The sequence below is a fragment of the Heteronotia binoei genome, chromosome 2, assembly GCF_032191835.1.
Source record: "Heteronotia binoei isolate CCM8104 ecotype False Entrance Well chromosome 2, APGP_CSIRO_Hbin_v1, whole genome shotgun sequence".
Classification (NCBI taxonomy): domain Eukaryota; kingdom Metazoa; phylum Chordata; class Lepidosauria; order Squamata; family Gekkonidae; genus Heteronotia; species Heteronotia binoei.
The window spans coordinates 146,805,089-146,825,813 of NC_083224.1; the positions used below are offsets into that span (position 1 = coordinate 146,805,089).

The 20,725-nt window shown below is 41.0% G+C and overlaps 1 protein-coding gene across 7 annotated transcripts in view; it reads right to left on the reverse strand.

Annotated features, from left to right (window-relative positions):
* Positions 1-20,725, reverse strand: part of EVI5 (ecotropic viral integration site 5) — a 104,347-nt gene that overhangs the window by 55,159 nt on the left and 28,463 nt on the right. For 5 of the 7 annotated variants that reach the window (XM_060232192.1, XM_060232191.1, XM_060232189.1 and 2 more), the window contains exons 3-10: positions 14,503-14,692; positions 11,866-12,090; positions 5,590-5,664; positions 3,479-3,604; positions 2,637-2,780; positions 2,301-2,390; positions 2,095-2,192; positions 910-970 (exon numbers count right to left, since the gene is read on the reverse strand). In XM_060232192.1, the coding sequence (XP_060088175.1) occupies positions 910-970; positions 2,095-2,192; positions 2,301-2,390; positions 2,637-2,780; positions 3,479-3,604; positions 5,590-5,664; positions 11,866-12,090; positions 14,503-14,692 (1,009 nt within the window). Of the gene's footprint in view, positions 1-909; positions 971-2,094; positions 2,193-2,300; positions 2,391-2,636; positions 2,781-3,478; positions 3,605-5,589; positions 5,665-11,865; positions 12,091-14,502; positions 14,693-18,147; positions 18,224-20,725 lie in introns of those variants that run through there. The other 2 variants (XM_060232194.1, XM_060232193.1) reach the window with 1 other exon arrangement.

Below are 20,725 nucleotides of genomic sequence, written 5' to 3' on the forward strand. Positions count from 1 at the left end.
ACTTTCCTGTGGATAGTTTCTTTAGTGGGTCATAACTCAAAACCCCTAAGTCCAATCTGCATATAACTTGGAGGGCAGATAGAGGAGCATCAGGTCTCCTGCAAGCATGCTGGAGAGCCATTTTACCTCATAATGAAATGGGCATGTCATGAACCACGAACCATATTTTCCTGGTTTGTGCTCACCCCTTCCTGTGAATCCTACCTTGAGCTATGAGAGAAAACAGATAGTATATAAATGTATTAAAAGATGTATCTTTCTGCAGTTTTGCTTTAAATATAATCTTGAACAGTTTAAAGGTACACAAGTACTATACAGAGTTTTGCATAAACATATATTATCTACTTCTACAATTATAGCATCCTGGACTGGATTTGTGCTTCATTAGGTAGTGTGCTATAATTGCATGGTAACCATTATTTGCAACTGGATTGACTTGTCCACACAGGCTAATTTAGTTAGAAAAGACTGCTAAAGAAAAGCAACAGCACAATATTCAGTGATGTCTGGATGCAACCTTAGTTACCTTTCAAATCCACAATTTGGCTAGGGTAAAAGTGAAGTAAATAAATTATCACAGATCTTCATTAACTGAAGAAAATATTCCATTATCAACCACTTTGCTGAAAAAGTAGTTTTATCCCACCAAAACAATCCTCCACTTATTAGGGTTTGTAGAATCTTTCGGGATCAAGTGCCGTGTTCTACTGGAGAAAGTTTTCTTTCCAGACGTTTCGTTCTCAGCTGCAGAGAACATCCTCATCCTCATCCTCTCCGCAGCTGAGAACGAAACGTCTGGAAAGAAAACTTTCTCCAGCAGAACACGGCACTTGATCCCGAAAGATTCTACAAACCCTAATGATGTTACCAGCCGTGAAAACCTGAAATCTTTGATAATCCTCCACTTACTTTAATTTCAACTTGTTCTTCCATTTCCTTTGTTTTTATAGTCGTATATTCTTTTTCTAGCCTGAAGAAAAATAGAAAGCCATTACAAGTTTTTGCTTAATAGGCAACATGTAGATTAAATGCTGAAACCTTTCCTTTTTCTGGCTGATTGAAAGGTGACCAGAACATTCATTAAAGTAACTCAGACAGATTTTCCTCCTATGTCTTACCACCACCCCCCCCTCAACCTGGACGGTCCAGTGTAACTTAACCTCAGGTTGGCCCCTGTTAGTACCTGGATGGAAGACCACCAAGGAAGTCCAGGGATGCTACACAGAGGCAGGCAATAGCAAACCAATTCTGTCTCTTGCCTTGAAAACTCTACAGGGTTGCCATAAGTCAGCTGGGACTTGATGGAATTTTCTGCACACACACCTTAAAGGTATAGGTAATCCCCTGTACAGGCACCAGTCATTTCCAACTCTGGGGTGACGTCGCATCACAATGTTTTCATGGCAGACTTTTTGAGGGGTGGGTTGCCATTGCCTTCCATAGTCATCTACACTTTACCCCCAGCAAGCTTACCCTAGTGTAATAAAAGCATTACAAAGACAAGATGCAACATCATGTCTATGCTATTCTTAGGGCTGTATCACAGGTTCAAATCCAACCATTTGTAAATGGAGCAAGTTCGCAGAAATGATGATTACTGCCTTTTCAACAGTAACCCCCTCCATTCCCAAATTGGCAAGAAAATTAGAACTATGTATGACAGTGGGAGCTGCAGCAAGGGGGAAAACCAGCTGAAATGCTCCCTCTCCACCACAAGGTTTTGTTTATGTGCACAAATGTGCTCCTTTTGTGATAAAGCAGTGATAGAATGAGAGAACTTCAACCACCCCACCCCCCACTTTCTTGCTATAACCCACGATATATCATATTGCTCTGTAAAGTCCCCCTGACTTCCTCAATAGCAGCTGGGATGGTATGCAGAGGATAAAGGAGTAAAGATTACTTCCTCAAAGTTGTTCCATCTGCAGAAGTTTCAGAACTAGCTTTTTACCCCTACACAGATATGGTAGTAGTAGAAAGCTGGGGTGGCGGTTAACATAATAAACTAAGTAACACCCAGAATATGATTTACAGGCTCAACATCTTTGTAAAACCATTAAATACAGGCAATTTTTGCACAATGCTAATACCTACTTTTTCATCTTTTTTGCATTGTATTTGACCTGGTAAGCTGCTTGGATTAACTTGTCTGGCCCACTGTCAAATTGATGCGGAATGACCTTCTGAAATTGCTAAAAAAGAAATATTAAATACAGCGTGTAGTCACAAGTGAATAGTAACAATATCTATAGTTAAATTATCCAGTGAGCTGACATTTTGATGCAGTAAACTTTTCTTACCTGTAACATTCCTTCCATGTCAAGTTGCATTAATTCTGCTTGATTCATCTGGAGAAGTGCCAAGCCAACCCGAAATACAATCTCTAAACCCTAAAAATGAGGTAAGTAAACATTAGATAAACATTTCTAATATTTATAGAATGTTTGTTGTGGTTTGCTTTCTAAGCATATACTGGAAAGGAAAACTGTTTCAGCACCACAACTAAATTCTACAGTAAGTGGGACAGAATCTGCAACATAAAATTAGTAATACACACATTTAACATAACCAGGCACCACATTTTGGGTCAATATAACTCTTCACTATGTCAGAAGTGATACTAAAAATTATCTTACCTCAGACATAAAGATATCAAATATTCTTGTTGCAATTGGTAATGGAAAAGTAGTAAGAAAAATAGTTAAAAACCACGATGATGCATACATAGAGGTATGGAAACTCTGGGCCTGGAAATGCACATAAAGCTCTGGCAGCTGCTCCTGGAAAAAGAATAAAAGGTTATTCAGTTATACCCTGATTTTCTCACTAAAATGCAAAACAGATAACAACACCCCCCCCATTAAACTGCCAAGAACTCTAATAAAGATATTCTGTGAAATATTTTTGAGGCAGTGGCATATTTGTACCCAGCAAGATAAAGGCTTATATGTAAGATGAACAAGCCTGCAGGCTATCCTTACACAACACAGAGCCATTATCACTGTCTTAAGCCTGTGCTTTTCACTGAACATACTTATTTGAGGAAGTTACTTAACAGCTCATGTATCCGTCTCTGAAGCACTTGACATTACACTGTTAGTATTCAAAACATTATCAGACAGTAAGCTATTCTAATTGCTTAGTTAAACAAGGACTGCTAGAAGATGTGGCAACAACCTCTCCTGCCTATTTGGTCATTCCTTTGGACATCTAATAGCTTCTTTTGTCTGGAGAAGGCTCCTTATGCTGAAGCAAAACATCACTGCTAATAGATTGGATCTGTGGGATCCAACTCAATATTTCCCCTAGCAAAAAAAAAAAAAAGATCAAATTATAGCCTTCAATCTTATTTCCATTCCGCTTGTTTCCTTATTGATTAATAAGAGGGAAGATGGGGAATTTCTGCAACTTTAAAAACAAAAAGATGAAGAAAGCATAAGCTTTACAACGTATAAAAGATAACTGATTGCAAAATTACCTGTATCATGCATTCAAACTGATACATACAAAGGCCCAGCTCTGCCATGCTTGGTTTGAAGAGTTCTCTAAGTCGATAATCTTGCATCAGTTTAACAAACACACAAAATGCTTCTTCCTCTGGCATCTATTTTGAAGGAAAGACAGTCAGAACATCTATATATCTAATAGTGAAGTCTGACTCCCATCTGTAAATAGCTAAATCTACGGACTGGGGCCACACTGATATTAAACAGATTTTTCTGAAAACTGGTGGACTGTCCTAGATTTGTAGAAAAATCTGTAATCTTAAAAAAAAAAACATTGGGAGGTTTAAATTCCCTCCCCCCCCCCCATAAAACAGCATTGTTTGCCACATGTGCAGAAAATGCACATATCTCCTCCAGGTGTCCATGGAAGTGATAGGAGTGTATGGGAGCTGTAGTGACCCTAACAATGGCTATGGCAATGGAAGGGAACTGCAGGGCGCTGGCAATAAAGCTGTGAGTTCTGCTGGGCCCACCAGAGTTGTTAGCAATGATGGAGGCTGGATGGCAGTCACGGTAGCATCAGCAATGTTGTGGCAGGTAGCAAAGCTGGGAGCTGCACTAGGCCTGTTTGTGTTGCCAGCAGTGGTGGTGGCTTGGAGGCATGCTAGACCTAATACCGGTGTCAGCGGTGATGGGGGAGGGGGTTGCCTGGAGCTGCAGAGGCTCCTGGTTCAGCAGTGATAAAGGGGGAGAAGGAGTTCTGGCGAGCGCAGTGGTGAAGGCTAGGAGCTACACTGGACCTAGGTGATCAGGGTATGTGTGACCAGGAGCCATGACAGTCCCAGCAGGGGTTGCAAGTTAAGAGGAAGAGAGGGATCACCTCTCACAAGTACTATGAGTCACCACTTTTAATTACTACATTGTGCACATTGAAAATTCCCAAGAAAGTAGGTAAGAGTACTGCAACAAGAGCACAGTTTGAAGAAATGAAGCTTCTGCTTACCATTTCTAAATTCGTAAGAACAAGTTGGGGACCTACAAGAACACACTAAGAGGAAACCTCATTTTACTACTATATGCCTCTCCCACAATTTTCTCTTTCTAATTTTCTGGCAGCCCCTATAGCAGGGGTGGGGAAAGTCAGGCCCGAGGGCCGTTTGCAGCTCTCGAGAGCACATGGTCTGGCCCCCGGGGAGCCTAAGTGGTGGGCATTGTGAAGGACTGCTGCTGGGATATGTGGGTGCTTTTAAAAGTCTGCTGGGAGCAGCTGCAGTTTCCGCATGAAGGGAAGAAAGGGAGGGGTGGCAGGGGTGGGGGGTGGGAGCCAGCTATCACCAGTTCAATTCGCACTTGATTATCCCAGGTGTGGCCTAATATGCTAATATTAGGGGATGTGGTCTAATATGCTAATGAGCTCCTGCTGCACTTTTTCTACAAAAAAAAAGCCTTGGATCTAGGCATTTGCTTAGGGCGGCAGACCAGGGGGCGCGCCAAATTAGGCTCGCCCCACATGACTTCAAATAGAAAAACAATTATTTGCATTAATTTTGCCAGCCTGAATAGTTCTCCCTTGGCGGAGCACTGTTTTTAAAATTGATAATTTTGTATGGCCCGCAAATGACGTTATAAATATTCAAATGGCCCTTGGCAGAAAAAGGGTTCTCCACCCCTGCCCTATAGGTTTTCTCCTTTCCCTTCTTCTTTCTCTTTTACCTTTTACAGACTCTCCCCCCTCCCCAACACTTTTGTTGACAGAAAGCAAGATTTGAAATGTTCAACAATATTGTTGTGGTTGCCTAGCAACTCTAAAAATGACCACCAAGAGCTCAGAACTTAATCTTATGAGATCCGAGTGGGCATCAGTCTAATAAAACTACATAAAATGAGTACTATCCCATTTAAGTTTCAAGGTCAACTTAACAGGGGAAACTGGTAGGAGGTCTCAGAGCTTCCTAAAACTAATCCCTGCTTCAATGTCAATGCAGAAGTTATTAAATTTCAGTGAGAACTGCACAGTGATATAAAGATCAGTTATGTTATTACAGAAGAAATCCCTACCCATGGATCTTCTGTTACCTTTTATGAAGCAGAGCTTCAAGAACACATAAAGAATAGCATAAGCTACCTGCATAAGTTTACCTACCTGCAACAGCAGCAATCCAACAATAAAAGCACTTCCTTGACAGTAGCCAACCTCACGATCCACTAAAGAGTAAGCCTACAAGATACAAAACTAGTAAGACACTGAAAAGTAGAACCTCTTTCATAAACAGAAAAGTGAGACCACTTCCTATATCTAGTTATATGTCTGAAAAACTATAACTTTCCACTTTTCCCTGTGAAAATATGCTTGAAAGATATAAGCAAAGCTTAAAGGTTTTTTTAAAATTATGTGACTGGAGGCAGGGCACAGTATCTTTGCATGTTCCCTAACTAACAAAGGCAGAATTATGCACAGTAGCAACTTTGCATAATTTACACAAGTCACAAAATAGCTTTCCTAGACACGGAATTTTTAATGATAGAATATATATATAGTGCTGTATCAAATTACATTTATGAAAATTTAAAGGATAATGGCTGAAACACACTCTGTAACCCTAGTAGTTTGAAGTCTTCTTTGACTGGCTCAGATGCTGTTATGTCACAGCAGTCTAGGGCAGCTTCTGGAGAGCTGTCTCAGCCCCACCCACCTCACAGGTGTCTGTTGTGGAGGAAGAAGGTAAAGGAGATTGTAAGCTACTCTAAGACTCTGATTCAGAGAGAAGGGTGGGGTATAAATCTACAGTCTTCTTAGTCACAGAAGTCTAGTAAAAGGGAAAGAGTACTTGCAGGAAGGGATGAAAAAGTCACTGTGAACTTCAAAGATGTGAAGTGAAAAGAGTACCCAAACTAAACAAACAAACAAAACAAGTCTTCGTAGAAGTTTGAAAGTTAGAAACTAATTGTTCCCCAGTGACCTACTGTTGGGCCATTCCTTCCAGAAGAAGGTGGGCCAAGCTCAGCCTTATGACCAAAAATAACAGCTCTGAGAAACAAGCAAAGTAGCCTAAGTATGAAGAGATAAAACAGTAAGCTTATGCTTCACCTGTTATCCATACCTTAAGAGGCCACAAATACTTTAAAATATATTTTATTTTCTAAATATACAGAAGATACACCAGTATACGTAAAAAGATGATATATAAGAACTAGGCAATACCCTGATCATATTAGATTAAATATCAAGACAAAAATTTACCATTAGTTAATAGCACACCAACAAGCTTATAACGTCTAATACAGGGTATTATGAAAACTGTATGTATGGTTCCAATAATTAATGCATGGATACCATTGTTCTGCAAATAGTTCTTTCCTATTTTCTCTTAAATACTTAGCTGTGATTATTTTATTAATTAACACTGAATACCATGATTTTTGAAGCCATTCATTCATATCTATTGAAATGTCTCCCTCCAACAAGACTGAACAATTAGGATTAGCAGCAAGCATATTTAACAAGTTTGCAAGGAATTGCTATGGAAAAGACCCCTGTAAATGCCATATTTGGATTTTAAAAATCTTCCTACCCAGAATCTTACCTATAAGCTCAAATATCTTGTCCCAACATACTTGGACATTTGGGGAGTTCCATCAAATATACATGTAAGCACTAGTTGCCTTACCACATCACAAGCATCTCTTAGACATTCTACCATTCTGGCAGGAGTGTACAGTCTTATCAGGAAAGAACCACAGCTGTTATTGTTACTGAATACCCAGCTGCTGATTTGCCATAACTGATATCCAAGCCCAGAGTGTTTACCACGGCCTAAAGGCCTGCTAAAGGAATCGGAGAAACTAAATAAAATAACTAGGAAAACTTAAAAGAATATCACGTAGGTCCTTTGGTCAGTGTGTTGTCAGGTCCCAGGTCTACCAAGTAAAGGGCAAAAACTTATAGAAAAATATAGAAACTTTATTTACAAGATAAGAGGGAAAGGGAAACACAAAATGGGATGATAAAAACCAAGTAAAACAAATATACCGTGTGCAGAGGAACACCAAAGAAAATCCTGAAGTAATTTGCCTGCTTCCCTACACTGGACTGTGTAGTCAATTCAGCTAATCACCTAAGCTATACTCACTGACGCTTATGCTGTCACCCCCACAACATCAGAGAGACGTCTTCAAAGTCCCGTCCTGAAGAAGACTCCTGGCTTCTGACTTGAAGAAGTGGGAGCTCCTTTCTTTGTGGGCACCTAGCCTGATTTTATCTTGGCTAGTTGATTGGTTAGCCAATCGCTGTCACAATCTAATCTAGAAGCTGTCATCTAGCCTTGTCTTAGATGTTAACCTGTCAAGGCTAGATCTGAACAATCTATGTCACTATGGGCTGGCTTCACAGGTACGACAAATTAGTTTTCACTTGAATTGGTTAAGTGCCTGTTACCTTGACACAATGCTAGTGCAAATCCTGAAAAACTTACTAACACATACAGACATTGAATACACAAACACTTAGGTGTCTCTCAGTTTCTCAACAAGTCTATATAACAGTTCAGTCCCATTCTCTTTATACACAGTGAACACATACATTGTTTTGGACTCAGGTTGATTCCTTCCTATCTATCCTTCCCCTCCACAGCCAAGACGCAAGCACAGTATCAATACCCATCTGCTTTATATCCCATGCTATGCATGAATTATCTACTCTCAGCAGCCATGCTGCTTTGTAGTACTGTTCTATGTTTGGAATGGCTACCCTTCCCTTGGAATACAGTAGCTGAAGTAACTTATTTTCTCTTCTTGGATGCTGAAGTAACTTATTTTCTCTTCTTGGATGTTTATAATTCCAAATAAATTTGTTTAGTATTGCTGGAATTTTACTAAGGAATTTGAGAGCAAATGAGTGCTACATTAAGAAATGCAAATGCAAGTCTAGGCAATATTTCTGTTTTAACCATGGCTTTCCCCCCAGCCATGAAATAGTAAACTTTGTCCATTTTTAAGATCAGTTTCTATTTTCAATATAAGCTGCAAATCATCCAACACTATGTTCTTTATATTGACCGATATACAGATTCGGAGATGTTTCACACCACCTTTTTGCCAGCTGTAACCTATTAATGTACCGTATTTGCCGGCGTATAAGACGACTTTTTTGCCCAGAAAAACATGCCTCCAAGTGGGGGGGTCGTCTTGTACGCCGGATGCACTTCAGTTGGGATACCGTATTTCCCCGAAAATAAGACCTACCCAAAAAAATAAGCCCTAGCAGGATTTCTATGCATGTGTGATGGGCTTATTTTTTGGGTAGGTCTTATTTTCGGGGAAATACGGTAGATCCAAAGCACAAGGGACGCGGTCACGGGGGCGAGAGGCTGTCTTTTGCTGTGGAGGGAAAAGGTGCTGTGCAAGCCCGATCCTTTGCATGCTTACTTGGAAGTAAGCCCTTTCTGAGTTCTGCGGTTGCTCGCTCTCTGGCTGCTGTCTTTGCAGCCTTGAAACGAAAACCCAAAGCAACCACCTATACATTACGGTATTTAGCGACCTTCTGTCTCCTGTTCCTAGGGATTCGCTGCCTTGCAGCTCTCGCTTCGGGGGAGAATAAGGGGGCAGTTTTCATTCAGCAGGAGAAAGGGGCCGTGGATGCTCTTCGAGCCTTTCTCCCTTTTCTTGCTGGTGGGCAAACCAGACTTGCATTTGCTTACAGGCTCCGTCTGTCGTTCTCTGTTTGTACGGGGAGGGGGAGAGGCAAGAGATCTGCTGGCCGGGTGTGTTTGTCTGTGACTGTAGCTGCACGCAGGCAGAGATGTGCTCCCCCCACCCCCAGTTTCCACCAACGATCATTCCCCCTTCCCTCCCCTGTATCACTTCGGCTGTAAATGCCCTTATTGCAGATGGTCTCCCATTTCTCCAGCTTCCAATTTTGCCCCAGAGATGGAGGATGGGAAAACACAGTAAAAAGATATTATCCAGGGCAGGGAGGATTTCTACTTTTAAAAAAATATTGCAAAGATGGCTCCTCCCCCCCCCCCTCTTTTTATTTGCACCTTGACTCCCTGCATCCTGGTGGGGAGAGAAGCTGACGCATCTAAAGCGATGAGCGGCCTCCCAGCTGGCATTTTTAAAAAGGGAAAAAAGCCTCACGAAAACCAGTGGCTCCTCTCCACACATGCTGCTTTCTGGGGTTGGGGGCGGGGGCTGTCTTTGAAGCGTGCGAGCCTGTGGGTGCTCTTGCGTGCGTGTGCAGGCATCCTTCTCTGACCCGGCCGGGTAACAGTGAGAGAGGGAGAGACAGAAAAAGTGGCCCAACACCACCAAATTAAATTCCTGAAAGATTGGGGATTTGAACTCAAGTCTTCCAGATTCTAGTCCAGCAACCACTATACCACACTGGCCAGGAGACTTTAGTTTATTCTACCTGAATATGCCTGTGTTTGAACTTCCTTTCCTCCTTGTTAAACTTTCCCTCCTCTTCTTCTGTTGTTTCTGTACTATTGAAGTTCTAACTATAAGATTGCTTCAGGTGGGGACTTGCTTTCTGTGTTTATATTATGCACTACTACAACTCCCAAAACACTTTCTCCCTACTCAGCTGCCATATTCTGCCACTCTTCCTCTCCAGTGAAGGCTAAGGGTGGGAGCTCAGGGGGCGAGAAATCATCCCTCTTAAAAAGGCCACGCTTATTCGGTCTAGAGATAGACTACTCTGCAAGCTCTGCCACCCAGCGCTAAATGAGGCAGGAACAAAGAGGAGAAAGTGTGTGGAAGGTGTGCGGAAGAGGGGGTAGTCTTAAACGGCGAGTATATAACAAACTCTATATTTTGAGTGGAAATGTTGGGGGGTCGTCTTATACGCCCAGTCGTCTTATACGCCGGCAAATACGGTAGTTATCTCTGCTTTTTCTTTTTCTGATGTTCCTAGGCTCATTAAGACTGGTTTTCCTAAACTGGTCTTGTAATCAAAGACTAATTTTAATTCCTGCAAAAGACTGATTTTGGGGGAAAAGGTATGAGGTTGATGAACTATAAAGATAGCATTATCTACAAATGAAAGGATCTTTACAGTGCCCTCTAAACATGATGTTCCTAATATCCCATCATCTTGTTGTACTATGATGGGTAAGATTTCAGTCTCAATATTAAATAATAATGGTGATAGTGGGTACCTTTGTAGGACACCATACTACATATCAAACTACGCAGACAATGGCCATTTAACTGCACTCTTGCCAGCGATCCCAAAACCTACTGAGCCTTTGGAATTGATACAGGGTGGTGAATGCAACCACAAAATGGCCACTATTGGAGCACAGCCAACCACAAAATGGCCACTATTGGAGCACAGCCAACCACAAAATGGCTCAGAAGCCCTCTTAAAGCAAAAGTGTCATCTGGTCCACCTCTTTCACTTGGCAGGTGCCTCCAAAGGGGTCCACAGGCCATGTGGTGTTTATGGGCACCCCACTGGGGACCCCTAGCCTGTGGTTTATAATGCAGGTTGACTGCCAAAAATACTTATTTATCCCTGTCTTGGAGGCCCTGTCTACATGGAAAGTACTCCTGCATTTCAAGACCATGACCACTAAACTTATTCCTTAGACCTGTTATTCCCCCTTCCCAAATATATAAAAAAGTAATCCATCTTGTTACTATGCTTTTTATTCAAAGGAATCCACAATGAACAGGGAATGTTCGAGTGCGTTTTCAAGGACTAAAGTCAATTGACAGTTTACATGAGCTCATTGTCTTGGCTATCCTAGATGTCTACAGCAGATGTGCCCAACTTTAAACAACAGGCTGATTGTTCCTTTGATTTCATAGCTCTACTAAAAACTGCAATGCCATTGAAAACAATTAATTGCTGAGGGCCAGTTCCTACTTTACATTCTAATACTTCATTAATAGTTCTTTCCATAAACCATATAAATGCAAGTCAGAAGTTCACAGATTTCTGATGCAGCAACACCTGCAAACCTCAAGGTTTTAAGATCTGTCATATAGATTGCAGATCAGTTCTAAGATTTGTAAACTCCTGGCTCACATGCAGACAGAAAGCAACCAAAAGCATTCACAACAGTAGATCTGCCAAAGCTGTCCCCACATAGTAACAGCAAGATATTTCCAATGATGCTTCCCATAAAATTGCCACCACACTGCAAACACCATCAGACAAACAATATTATTCCTAATTTTACATATTTTGAAACAAAGAATATCTAGCAAAGGACCATCTAGTTTACCATTCTATCCCTAACGGTAACCAATTCCCTAGAAGCAAGAAAAGAAGACAGTAATCTCTTGTTGCTTGATCTACTGGACCAACAAGATAGCTGTTGTTCAACATGATGACTGTACTTTATGACAGCTGAATGCAAAGCACTGTAAGTTTTAATATTAGTTTTAATGAAAAGTATGGGTGCTGACTTACCTTCATTACATTAAATAAAACCTCCTGCCCAAGACTGTCCTTTTCTTTAAAAAAGTCATGCTCAGGGTATGTTCTAGCGATGTCCCTTCTTATAAGCTTTTCACAAGGAGAAGTCATTTTTAAGAGTTCTGAATATTGATCTTTAATTGGCATATTTTGAGCAGTGCATAAAAGCTGCCAAACTATTGCTCGGAAGTGATGGGGTATCCCTTTTCGAACTAGTTCCTAAAGCATTAAAGAAGAAGCTGATGAGTATTTTTTGGCAAGATAACACTTTTATTATTTTATCTATTTATGTTATTTATAGTCCACCTTTCTCACAGGGACTCAAGACAGATTACACATAGTGAGCCAGTACAATCAACAAAATAGGTCATTCAGTAAACAATGCATTAGGATTTCAGAAGTCTGGAACCAATCAGAAAGAACTGAAGCAAAATGTAAGTATTATCATGACAAATTAAGCACTAAAAAAAGGTATACAATAGGATCCTGCTTAGAGTAAGCTATGCAGTTCAGTATAGACCACAGTACCAAATCATTTATCCAAACCATTTTGTACAGTGCAACCACACTACCTGTGCAAAAAACCTGTCCTGAATAGTTTTGTTTTGCGTAGTTTGTGGAAAGCCAGGAGAGCAGGAGCATGCCATTCCATAAAGTGGGTACCACAACAGAGAAAGCACATTCACAGGCAGTTTTATCAGTATAAGGATGCTATAGTGATATATCTATTATTGATTTTAAAAACAGTAGGCACAAGCTTGCCAGCACTGGTGTAGGAGAACAGCAGGCACAAGGGTTATGGCAGAAATCCATACTTTTTTGTCCACACATTTCTCAAACCTGCTTTGGGGGAAAAATTTATCAAAGCAGGTTTGGAAAAAAATGAAGTGGTGCCAGGGAAAAATGGAAGATGGACAACCACACAATGTCTTGCAGAAGCCCCAAAAGAACTACTGCAACCCAGGGAGAGGGAATGCAAAGGAAGAGCTCCATGCAGATGCAACCCATCTCTCTTGCACTGCTTCTTTATGTTTTGGACATTAATTAGAATTCCCACCCCAAGTTCTGAAAGCTCATCACATATACAAACTAGTACAGCCCCTTTCCTTCCTCAATTCCTCATCAGTCAACTTCAGGAACACGATCCATCACTGCCTAGCCTGAAAGAAGAGGAAGGATGTTGAAGCTGAGTGACCAAGGGACAGCTTATGTGTACAAGACTTCAGGTTAATTCTCTAGCACGATCTCATGAAGCAAGAATAGAAAAGGGCAGTGCCTGAAACCTTTAGAAAGATCTGCCTGTTTGGATTGACAATACTATATGTTCATTCGCTCTCTACTGAATATTCCCTAAAATACAGAGAAGCGCTGTGGGCAAAGGAAAAAGCACATCTGTGCCACATGTTATATGAACAACTGATGCTACCTTATACCAAGTCAAACCAATGGTCCAGCTAGCTTGATACCATTTACTATTCTCACGGTCTTGAGTTGTTTCCTATACCTGCTACCTTACTTACTTAAAATATTTGTATTTGTTTTTTCCCCCTTCATAAAGGGGTCCAAGGTGGCTAACAGAAAAGTATAAAAAGACAGTTTATAAAGAAATCAAATGCCAAAACAGCTGCTTGGCAAACCAATACCACAAAGATCTCAGAAACCCACAAAAATGACAAATGCTATCCCAAAGACTGAAATGGGTCAAGGGTAGACATGTCACTCAAGGGATGTTCATCTGGTGATGTCAGATGATGAACTTGGGAACTTCAGTTTGTGTAATTATGACTCCTTCCCTCCACAAGACCTCTGATTTGCTCTGGTCCCCAAACCACTTCCATCACCATTAGAGGTAATTTTGTAGACAGAAGGGTTCCAGACTTTCTTAGTGACAATGCATTCCATATGAAACGCTAGAAGTCTCTGCCAGATCAGCTCACTTTTAGGATTTTACAACTGCTGGCCAAAATCTCTTGTTGACCAGGTATTCATGAATCCTTTGCTGCTGATTCTCTGCTGCATTTCCAATTTGCTTTCTTGCTTCCTATTCTACATTTTAAGTGTTTCATTCTTGCAGTTTTTATCATTTATTTGTGGTTTTAACATCAGCTGCCCTGAGCACCCAACTTCGACTGAACAGCAGGAAACTGTAAATAAAATGAAACTCCACCAAAGCAAAAGCACCCACATGCTATAAGGCAGAAATTAAATTCACTCAAGAACAGAAAGAACTCAAGAGCTGCAAGGCTGTCATGTCAATGCACTTCACTTATTTCCAGTGTCATGAAGGCCCTGGATGAATAGGTTCATAGTTGCTACTCTTGGAACAGTACACACTAATACAAAATTATTTTTAAAAACCTGAGAGAACAAAAAGCTCTGATCTGAATACATTCTAAATAACAGACTTCCAAAAGGTACTACATTAATTGGTAATCTAAAGACGTATTGCATTTTGTCAAAATATTTGCTTCATACATGTGGATATCCAAGTCTTTATATCTATGGTCACCCCTTATTATGTTTTAAGTAGTAGACTACATTAGACATCTTTCCACATCTGCCATTATAGAGAGGAAAATCTTTCCAAATCAAATGGAAAAAAAATAAAAATAAGGTTTGTTCAATACAAACCTTAACTTGTTTCTCTTTCTTTTTGCGTACATCTTCCCACTCATTTACAATTCTCCCCCAGAGGATCCAGGAATCTTCTTCAAGATGGCTGAGGTTGCTAGAAGCTGATGAACTAGATACAAGTGAGGAGCCGCTGTTTCTTCTTGACCCATTTACTGATCGCAGTGATTTGCTGTCGGTCTCTAGCAATCTGCAGTAAACACAAACTGTGAGTCTATGGACCCTACTGAAATGGATGGTAGTCCAACTTCTCCATTGTGAAACATTCAAAAGAGTGCCACCAACCAAAGAAATACCTGTTGATCTGACCTTATTGACCACTCCTCAACGCTAAAATAATTAAATTTATAATGTTTAATTAAGCAGGCTAAAAGTTTGGGGGTGCTCATGGACCATGCCTTGCTCTTTGAAGCAGAGTTGGCATGGTGGCCAGGAGCACCATCTGTTTCAAAGTTCAATTCAAGTTACTAGTTATGACCTCTAAAGCCTTTCATGACCTGGAACCCACACATTTGAAGAACTTCCTTCTTCTATATGTCTCTGTGCACCAACTATGGTCTTCAGTCAGCAATATCTGTTGGCTATCTTGCCACTTAGGGCGGCCAATCTGGCACTGAGAGTGCCTGGGCCATTTTCCATCATGGCTTTTGTTCTGTGGAACTGGCTGCCTGAAGAGGGATGCCTCCTTAGAAATCTCCCTCCTTGGAGACTTCAGGAGGTGCTGCAATGCTTCCTTGTTTACCAGTGCTTTTGAGGGAATTTGAATGACAGGCATCTTTTAAGAGTGGGAGCTAGATATTTGGGATTTGCTATTTTGTTCTGGTTTTAACTGAACGAAGTTTGAGTCCAGTGGCACTTTTAAGACCAACAAAGTTTAATTTGGGGTATAAGCTTTCATGAGCATGCATGCTTCATCAGATACATGCACATGAAAGCTTATACCCAGAATTAAACTGTATTGGTCTTAATGGCACCACTGGACTCAAACTTTGTTCTATTACTTCAGACCGACACGACTACCCACCTGAATCTATTTTTTTTTTTGTGGGAGGTTGTATTTTTACGTATGTGCGCTTGCATGTGTGACTGGATGTCATGGTGACTGATCCCAACTGGGGGCATGGGAAATATGCAGAGATGTGGCTGAATAAAGCCTGTTCCCATCTCTCAGTTCTGGTATTCCAAGGAGCTTTCCCATGCAAGCACTTGCCAGAGTCAACCCTGCTTAAGCTGTTGACTTTCCTGGGCTATCCAGCTCAGGGCCTGAATCTATTTTTTAACAATTATTGTAAGCTGCCTTGGACCACAAGGAAAGGTGGGGTATAAATGTTTTAACAAACAAGTGAATAAATGACTAGAATCAAGATGGCACCTAATTTGAAGTTTCACGGGGGGAAAAAAAACAAATTTAATTAACTAACACTTGCAGCTAAAGGTCAGTAAGAAGAATAAGGTATATTTACTGGGTGTCCCATTTTGTTGATTGTACTGACTCACTATGTGTAATTCAGCTTGAGTTCCTGTGAGAAAGGCAGACTACAAATAATGTAAATCTCTCACACAAGATGACGACAGATGACAGATAGTATTTTCTGTACCAGATCAGGAAGTGAAGGCAAGTCTTCTTATAGGAGTATCCAGGGACAGCTGACAGGTGAACTCTTCAGCCACCTGCAAATCCCCCCTTTCAAGTGTGCTTTAGTACACACCCATACATGCACACAGTATTTCCTCCCAGCTGGGCTCCAGGAACAGGGAGAGGTAAGCATTCTCTCCTAATTATGCCCTTCAAATCTATCACTGAATTTAAAAAAAACCATCAGTCCAACTGTTCATAAGCATTACTTGCAGAAATATCTGGATTGCTTGATATGTTTGTATCCAGAAACAACATTTTTCAACTTGATCCACTAGAACTAATACTAAGATACAACTCCCTCCTGCTCTAAGTATGCTGACTAAATATGCAGATATTCCTAAGCTGCTTCTATCAATTCCTGGAAGTCAACTTAAAAAAAATACTTTCAATGTGAAAAAATGCAATCACTGATATTACCATCAGTAAACCAAACATTACATTAAGTCTAACATAGAATCATAGAGTTGGAAGGGACCTCTAGGGTCATCTAGTCCAACCCCCTGCACACAGGAAACTCACAAAGACTTCCCCCTAAATTCACAGGATCTTCATTGCTGTCAGATGGCCATCTAGCCTCTGTTTAAAAACCTCCCGAGGAAGCCTGTTGCACTGAGGAATCGCTCTAACAGTCAGGAAGTTCTTCCTAATGTTGAGCCAGAAACTCTTTTGATTTAATTTCAACCCATTGGTTCTGGTCCTACCTTCCGGGGCCACAGAAAACAATTCCACACCATCCTCTATATGACAGCCCTTCAAGTACTTGAAGATGGTGATCATATCACCTCTCAGCTGCCTCCTCTCCAGGCTAAACATCCCCAGCTCCTTCAACCTTTCCTCATAGGACTTGGTCTCCAGACCCCTCACCATCTTCGTAACTCTCCTCTGGACCCATTCCAGCTTGTCTATAGCCTTCTTAAAATGTGGTGCCCAAAACTGAACACAATACTCCAGGTGAGGTCTTACCAGAGCAGAGTAAAGCGATACCATCACATCACGTGATCTGGACACTATACTTCTGTTGATACAGCCCAAAATTGCATTTGCCTTTTTAGCCACCACATCACACTGTTGACTCATATTCAGCGTATGATCCACTAAGACCCCTAGATCCTTTTCGCACATACTACTGCTAAGACAAGTCTCCTCCATCCTATAACCATGCATTGGATTTTCCCTACCTAAATGCAGAACTTTACATTTATCCCTGTTAAAATTCATTTTATTGATATTCCAGCCTGTCAAAGTCATCCTGTATCCTGTTTCTGTCTTCTTTTTTTCAGACGTTTAATAGCTGTTCACTTAACTGACATGGCTAATATAGAGGAAACTGATATGTGTCCAAATTCTTGAGGGCAGCACAAAGACACCTACATATACTGGAGAAGCTAGAATTAAGGCTTCTGGGCTGCCCGCTCAGTAGGAGTTCTTCCATGTTGCACTTCCTTTGTATTTTGGGATTTAAAACCATCTTACACCTCATCCAGTTTTTAAAGCAGCCTCTTGGTGAGTTAAACAATTTCTCAGTTACACAGGCAAACTCATGGATTATCTTCAAATACATATTTAACAGGAAAGGTGAATGGGACATTAGACCTACAGCAGAATGGAAAGATAAAAAGAGGCTCCTGGCAGATGGCAAACACTTGACCACAACAGGTACTCACAATTAATGTACCTCAGAAAAGCAGGCTCTGCAGTATTCTAAAACTCAGTGTGGAAGTGACTGCTATAAGAATGTTTAAATTTAAATTTTGCTGGGTCACAGAGTTATTAAAGCTCCTCATTCTGGGCTCACAGACCAAACTGCAGTAGTCCACAGGTTTAAGAGAACTTCCATTACAAGTCCTGTGGTAAACAAGTCCAAACTCCAGATCAATTTGAAAGTACATGAAGCACTGACATATGAACTAAATGCTTAACTTATCAAGTATTATCCAGTAAAGCTGAATTATAGAGAAGTTTCATATTTTGAAACTTTTACTGCATTTCAGTAGCATAAACCTTACCTTGATAAATTCATTGCTCTTTCATTCGGCAACTACAGTTTTTAAACACTGAAAGGAAACCAACGACTTTATTACCATTAATGATTTACTTTCCCCAAACAGATGATTTGGTCATTAGGACAGAACCATTCAAGCACATTCTAGAGGGGAACTTTGTCCATTATTGCAGACTAATATCACTGTAAAGACTTGTATTACCTGACGAGAGAAAATTTCCCATTTCCCTTTGTCATACTTTCTGTTCTGTCAACTCTTGTTCACATTCTCAGGGCAAAGATTCTCTGATATGAATAATATAAAACTTCTGTACTAATGAAGAGCTGTTTCAGTTCATACATTTGGTGAAAAGAAACAAATATTAATTCCTCAGACATTAAGTTTTCAAGGGGCACAACTGTCACCTAAGCTAGCTGTTTAACATTGCTGCCACACAAAGCTGAAAGTGTAAAAGAATTTCAATTAAAAAAAAAACAGAAAAAGAGACCTATTACATTTTTTATTTTATCTCCCCATTTTAGAAACCAGACATGGTGCAAATGACTCCAGGGGTGGCCAAACTTGCTTAATATAAGAGCCACATAAGAGTAACGTAAGAGCCATCACATGCTTGAGAGCCACAAGATATGAACATCAGATGTTTGAGGGAGGGAAAGAAGGAAGAAAGAAAGATGGGGGAGGGAGAGAGGTGGAAAGAAAGCAACTTTTAACTTTAAATGCATTCTCCAAGCTGCTGGCTGGCTTCACTTGGCGAAGTTATTTGAAGAGAGAAATGCCTTCTCCAAGCTGGTTGACCGTGTGGTGAGGGCTTTGAGAGCCACACAATATGTGTGAAAGAGCCATATGTGGCTCCTGAGCCACAGTTTGGTCATCCCTGGGCTATCCCAAAGTGTGTTGGTCAGAAAATGAAGAGGGAGTTGTAAAATTAACAAATCCCTGTTACAGACTGGAAGCCTAACCAGAAAAGCATTGGCATCTGAGCAACATTAAAAAAGCCCTTTTACACTGAAAAGTCAACTTATCAAAAATAACTTAAAATGAAAAATGTTAGCAATGACAATAAAGGCAGTAGGAGACTGCTTGTGTGCATACATAGTTGCATCTTTGCTGGCATTCACCTTTTTGTTCTACATTTTTCAAGCATTCATATTAAGTATTTTGTTGGAAATGAGTAAGATGCCTGCAGCAGAAATGCAGCCTTGAGAAAACAAGTCTACTGGGTGAGGTCAGACATTCAGAAAATCGCGCTATGGGCATGAGCGGAAGCATGTCGGATTTTAAGCGGTTGTCCAAACGTCAGTATCTGCGAATGGTGGTTAGCTCATTCGAGTCCCATTCGAGCTCATTCGAGAAAAACCTGTTAGTGATCCAACCCATTTAAAAGCAACGCGCATCCCTGCCCTCGAGAACGAGGTCATGGCGGGTGTGCGAGGTCTCTCGTGGAGAAGGGAGGAGACGCTGGATCTGCTCGATAGTGCAGATAGCGGGCATCACTGCGCCTGCGCTAATGCAGATTGACGTCTCATGAAACGAGATCCGGTAGAGCACTCTGATCGACCAGCGACGGGACCCACACAGGATAGAACAGGAGCCTGGCTGTTGTCTGATCGGGAAATTGGTTGTGTGGATTATAATAGCGGCGCATTGCAGACGGATTTAATGGTGAGTTTGACTGCACCCTACATCAGACAGTCTGCTGCTCACTAGAAATATCTTTTGTTCAGTCTCTGATGTACATATCCTATGAAGTGTATTATACCAAGGTGGACCTCTGACCTATCTTTCCCAGTATCGTCTGCCTTGGCAGCACCTATCCAGAATGTTGACTGGGGTGAGGAGAAGAGAGCTTCTATCCAAGTTTCTTTAACTAAAGATGCCAGGCATTGAACCTGGGATCTTCAGCATCCATGGTATATAATCTTCCCATTAGCTACCCCCTAACAGCACTAGTTGTTTTTTGGTGGGGAGGGGAGCAGGTACATAAAATCCTCCAAAACATGAAAAGGACTATGAGGAAACCCATGTATTTAGTTTAAAAGGCCCCTTCTGATTTTTCAAGATTCAGAGTCAAAGTTCTCCACACTGATGGTTGAATACCCTATACATATAGGAAAGAAAAGGTCCCCTGTGCAAGCACCAGTCATTTCCGACTCTGGGGTGACGTTGCTTTCACATCGTTTTCACAACAGAGTTTTTACGGGGTGGTTTGCCATTGCCTTCCCCAGTCTTTTACACTTTCCCCCCAGCAAGCTGGGTACTCATTTTACCGACCTTGGAAGGATGAATCAACCTTGAGCCAGCTATCTGAAAACCCAGCTTCCACCGGGGATCGAACTCAGGTCGTGAGCAGAGCTTAGGACTGCAGTACTGCAGCTTTAACACTCTGCGCCATGGGGCATCCTATACATATAGAGAGGGTAGTAAAAACAGTTGCTGCCTGTTAAGGCAAGAGAGGTGTTTAATTACCTTTAAGAAACTTTGATATGGCTATCTTAATGCTGAATGGAAATACTGTGTGACTCAGTTCATTTATTCTAAATTAACTCCGATCTATATGCTAAACTATCAGACAATTAGGTAC